General features: G+C 35.5%; 1 protein-coding gene across 1 annotated transcript; it reads left to right on the top strand.

Moving 5' to 3' along the window:
- Nucleotides 1-3,697: 3,697 nt before the first annotated feature.
- On the top strand, nt 3,698-4,516 carry LOC148206577 (uncharacterized). The gene is made up of 3 exons (XM_088108100.1): nt 3,698-3,826; nt 3,908-4,234; nt 4,322-4,516. Exons 1-3 carry the CDS (start codon nt 3,701-3,703, stop codon nt 4,514-4,516), a joined length of 648 nt encoding a protein of 215 aa, XP_087964226.1. The 5' UTR covers nt 3,698-3,700.
- The last annotated feature ends 791 nt before the right edge of the window (nt 4,517-5,307 follow it).

The raw sequence follows: 5,307 nt of genomic DNA, 5'->3' as shown, positions 1-5,307 counted from the left end.
ACACAAACAAATTTGAGTAAGCTACCATAGCACAACCAATGACAATAAAATTTGTACATAGAAAACAAGCACAACTTAATACAAATCAATCATCTATAGCACTATCCTACTAACATAATCATTTTTACACTCTTACCATCATCAGTATCCTCAATAACCCTATCACTATTATACCATCAACGTTATCCTATCAACAACGTCTTCAACACATCGTCACTACAAATTCCCTATAGAGGCTCATAAACATACCTCCCAAACCTTGTAGAGAAGAAACAAAGAGAACAAATCCAAGAAAGAAACCCCAAATCGCGAGCCTCACGACAGAAAACAACTAAACCCCATTCGAAATCCTTGCCGCGAAGACACTAGCGGACGAGATCCTTGCGTCGCGAACTGTCGCGCTTGCCATCGGAAGGCGCCTCTAACTGAGACCCTCGTGATATGAGAGACGTCGAAAAATGAAGTCATGCATCTCAAAGGAAGGAGTTTGCGTCCCGCCTGCAAAAACCTACCCAGAACCAAGAAAGAGAAGAGGAAAGAAACCCTCGCTCCTTGCAATGCGAACCAAAACTAGAAAAAACAAGGGAGAAGAAGATTCTGCAAAGTTGAACAAGGGAGAGGAAAAGAAGATGCCTCACGAACACACCACCAACCACCAGAGAAGGCGAAAACGCTGCCTGCGTCCGCCTTCGTAGCTTCGTTGTCCTCGCCGCCACGAGGCTTTTGCCATAGGTCGAGACAAGAGAAAAACCCAGGATTGGGTGGACCGCAAGAAAGAAACCCAATGGGAAAATATTCCGATTAAGAATTCAAAAAGAATACTTTGACACGCTGAAAGTTTTTGACACTCATATGACACGCGGTAGGGCCCAAATTTTTTGAATGTACAAAAGGATGATATTGTCATTTACACGCTAAATGAAACGCTGCGTTTCAGTAAATTCTTTCTCTCTATGTTCACTTTTTTGGTTTGTCTGATTTCACATTTGGACCAATTCATTTTCGAAGAGGTCTTCGGGCTCTGCTAGGGTTTTGGCTGATAGAGAACGTGATAAATGGAAGAGGAAGTTTTTGTGTTGTGCTAGGGTTGGGGCTGATAGAGAAGCCGAGAAGTGGAAGAGCAAGTGTTCGTGCTGTGCTAGGGTTGGGTTGATAGAGAATGCGAGAACTCCATGGGTGCCACTTAATCGGAGGGTGTATGCTTCTTCTTCGTTTCTTCTTTTGTCAACATTTTTGTAGCTTTCCATTTCTATTTGCTTCATTTTGGTGAACCCTAGACTAAAGGGGGAAAAGTCTTGAGGGGGAGAGTTGTGGTAGGGAGAACACTAAATTCACAATCCGTGACGAGCGAGATTGGTGGTGAATGAGAGGCACTGAGAGAAGAAGGTTTGGGAAGTTATCTCTGTCTAATTTGAAAACTGTTGTTGAATGTCTAATTTGGGATTTTATTTTGGTTAGTTTCCTTGTTTGACAAATTTGATTGTCCTGTATTGTAAGTAAATATTGATTTATGACAAATCTGGTTTGCTTGATTTGTAACTTGTGTCGTGCCTCATGCGTGCGAAATGCAAATGCTGGTTTTCGGAGGGATGCATTTGTTAGTAGTGGGAAATTAGTTATTATAGGGTGCCTAAGTCTTACATTGAGTTCTATGCAATGTTCGGTAGAGTGTCGAAGTGTTTATTAGGTATTTATCAATTTATATTAGAGGTGGTTGTCAATGTCTCAAAAAGGGATACCTATTAAGGATTGTAACCAACGAGGGAGTTGATTGAAGTGGATTATTTAAGCATTTGGTTTCTCCCCTCAATAGCTAGCTTTTGAGAGTGAATTTCCCTAGTGCTTGAGTATTTCTCACATTTAATCATCCAATATTTAGAAGCTTTTTTAGTAAAATTACTTTTAGTTTTTGGATTTTATCATCTGAAAACCCTCATTTGTAGACCTGTTGAGTTTGGTTTTCAGATGGTAACAATGAAAGGAATTTTAGTGTTCCTCTTTGAACATTCTATGCATTTCTCCCTTTCGTTTTGTTTTTTCTTGTGTATGGTTTATACAATGTCATCAACATCTTTTTAATTAGTTTAAATGCACGTCCACTGGCAACTAAATTTTTGCAGTCTCTTCATGATAGGTGGTTGCACTTGTTCCTAAAGGTGATGTTGATGGTGAAATGGGTAATGCTCACATGAATTGATGAGTCAGGCACTTCGAAAATTGAGCCATGCCTTATCACAGACATAGCATATCTCTTTTCCATCCTTTTTTGAAGGTAGTAACTATCATAATTATTGAGCCTCGTTAGATAGAATGTGCAGACTTGGATTTGTTTGGTATGTAGAAAAAGAATATGGGAATTCTTTCCATTTATTGAAATTTCTAATTATGCATTGGCCATGCATATGTCAGACATGTACCAATGGGCTTATTTTTAAATTTATTGGTGGCTTATTTTTATAAAATTTGTTTTAATCAAGTGTATCTCATTAAATATAAACAAACGAAATTAATTGTTTGATAATGTTTAAAAATTGTATTTAATAATTAATTTTAAAAGTTTAAAATATGTATATTTGAAATATAAAAAAACGCTCTGTAATATTGTGAAATTTATTTAATTAATTTTAATAATGTTGGATGTATTTTCTATGCACAACCACCATGGTTCTTTTAAGTTTGATGTCTTTTTGGTATAAGAGTGGCAGATGAAATTGAGTAGGTTGAAAATTTAATTATTATATATGGTTTATGAATGTGATTTTGTTGTGAGAGATGTGTCTATATATGTCTTCCATTTAAATATTTTATGGCTTGAAGTCTAAGTTTTTTATTTTATGGACATGCAGTCAAAGCATAGAGATAGTTGGAAGAGTCATTATGGAAGAACAGGTTTGAATGCACATGATGATTTTTTATGTGTTTAAAATTGATTTCCTGAAGTGGTCTATTTGACTTGTTGAATTGTTTACTTTGATATATAGGTTTATGCACCACATTCATGCAGGACAAAATACTTGGCACATGTGAATACATTATTAACGGATGTGCAGAAGACATTTATACAAAGAACTCCTTTTGGATGGCTACTGTCCATTGATGTGGAAGCCAAAATGAGTAGGACACTACTTATAGAATTGTGTAGTAGATGGTCAGAGAGGAGGGGCGGGTTTGAAGTTAAGTCTGTCTTTATTCCATTCACCAAGTTAGACGTTTGCTTAGGTTTAGGTGTTAGGGTTAATGGAGACATGTTTAAGCTGTTTAAAGAGTAAGTTGATTGTCATAGTAGAAGATTGTTTGATACAAATGATGTAACTATACATCATGTTTATGAAGAGCTTCAAAAGCATATAAAAGGGGATGAAGTGGCTGATGTTTGTAGATTATATTTGTTGTTACGGTTGAGTGAGTTTTTGTTTCCAAATAGAGGTGGAAAATTTCATTTTGGTTTATTCGAATTATTAGATGATTTTTCATGTATGGGAAAGTATAACTTGGGGGTGTTATTCATGAGTATTTGGTTTCTAGTTTGTGTGATGCTGCATTGTGTGTAAGGAAGAGACAAAAAAGATCACACTTTCATGTGGTTGGCTGTGTATTTGCATTACAGGTATATTTTGGTTGTAGTCAAAAAAGTTTTTGTGTTACAATTTATAATTGTTAGTTATTTCAAATTGAATTTTGTATGTAACAGATCTGGGTAATGGAACATGTTTTATTTGGTCATAAGAAGTTGGCTAAAAGAAAAAGTTGCTTACCTAGAATTCTTCATTGGATTCATGTTAAGGTTGGTGAAGCAGAAGTTAAAAAAGCCTTTTTCTGTAATGAAGTGAGTTCAAAATAGCTTCTAGTAATTACTTATGTAATTTGTATTGATTTTAATATGATTTGTGTCCTTTTTTTTTTATAGATCATTACTGAGGTATATGTAACCAAGGAAGAGATGGCTACTAAAATTGTTAAAGAAGCCTTAGATGGTCATCATAATGCTAGAGTGAAGCAGAACTACGGAAGGAAATGTTTGGCTGATATTGTTGCTGAAAATGAAGCTTTGCGTGCTATCATTGGTGACCAAGAGGCATCCATTGTCGAGCTTGAGAAATTAGTAGAGAAGCTACAAATGTTTGCTGCACAAAAGAGGCAACGGTCTGCTGATGTTGGGAACTGTTATTCAAATAAAGATTATGACATGGTAGTTGATGCTTTTGGGACCACTAATTCAGAGGAAGATTATGAGGTATTACTTTCATCTGTTGGGAAGTCAAATTCTAAGAAAGAATTACAAATGCAAGGTGATGATGTTGAGAAGTCGAATTTTGAGAAGGTTTTTGACATTACACCTAATGGTGTTGGAAAAAGTGTCCATGAAGAGAGTGGTGATGTTTTAGGTAATGAAGATATGGATATTGAAAAATCTAACATGTACACACGTTTAAAAGCTCAACCTAGGAAGCGTGTGAAAAGTCTAGCTTTGAAAACCCCCTGGACAAGGTTAGATAGGAAAAATGCCACGCGCTAATCAAATAAAGGGTAAGGATTCATTCTTTAAATAATTTGAACTACTTAGTGGTTATGTCATTCCTGAATTAGTATCGCTTATCAGCCTTGTAGGTCAGTTCTACATTCTATTGTTGATACGTGTTGTTTTATGTCCTTCTTCTTTGGGTAGGTGCGTTTCATGGGTAAGCACTCACATCTATCCATGGTTTCAGATGAAGTCAGTAGTACATCCTTACTTTTACTCTTTAAATTTTTGTTCAATAGTACAAGAACATATGTTTAAGAAAGGGATTACATTTGTTTGTCTTTCTAATTATTTTCTTTTACTTGGTTGGGCGGATGGGTTTTGAAATAGATTATATCAGTGACTTTGGAGAATTAGTATAAAAGATACCGTTAAAGATCAGATACTGTTTCTTCAGGTACAATATCTGTCACTTTAATTTTCTTCTATGTGCCAAAATGAGTTCATACTTGATGGCTATTTCGGATTTAGGTGAGCAGGAGTGAGGCTTAACAGCCAATCAAAATTTACAAGTTCTTAATTGTTTTTGCTTTCACGTTTAACCTCTCCTTTATAATATTGCTCATTGTCGTAATTCATTAAACAACATTGGACTTGCAAAATTAACAGAAGTTCTATATGGTTGAACGACAAAAGTCAAAATTAGCACATGAAGTGATATTTTTTTAAAAAGGTTATTCATTTAGTAGGATTTGATATATATGGGAGGGGGAAATTTGTGTGATTGAGATGAAGATACATTGTATCTGTGAAATAAATTCTGATTATGTTGTGTTGGACCATTT

The sequence above is a fragment of the Vigna umbellata genome, chromosome 1 (genome assembly GCF_029865625.1).
Source record: "Vigna umbellata cultivar VRB3 chromosome 1, Vumbellata_1.0, whole genome shotgun sequence".
Taxonomy (NCBI): Eukaryota; Viridiplantae; Streptophyta; class Magnoliopsida; order Fabales; family Fabaceae; genus Vigna; species Vigna umbellata.
The sequence above is the reverse complement of the archived record's forward strand: the minus strand, read 5'-3'. Positions and strand labels throughout refer to the sequence as shown.

Excerpts from the sequence above, each read along its gene's own strand:
- LOC148206577 (XM_088108100.1), top strand. The coding sequence starts at position 3,701 with ATGGAACATGTTTTATTTGGTCATAAGAAGTTGGCTAAAAGAAAAAGT. Across the intron at positions 3,827-3,907 it reads AAGCCTTTTTCTGTAATGAA|ATCATTACTGAGGTATATGT; the intron begins GTGAGTTCAAAA and ends TTTTTTTTATAG. Across the intron at positions 4,235-4,321 it reads ATTCAGAGGAAGATTATGAG|GTTTTTGACATTACACCTAA; the intron begins GTATTACTTTCA and ends AATTTTGAGAAG.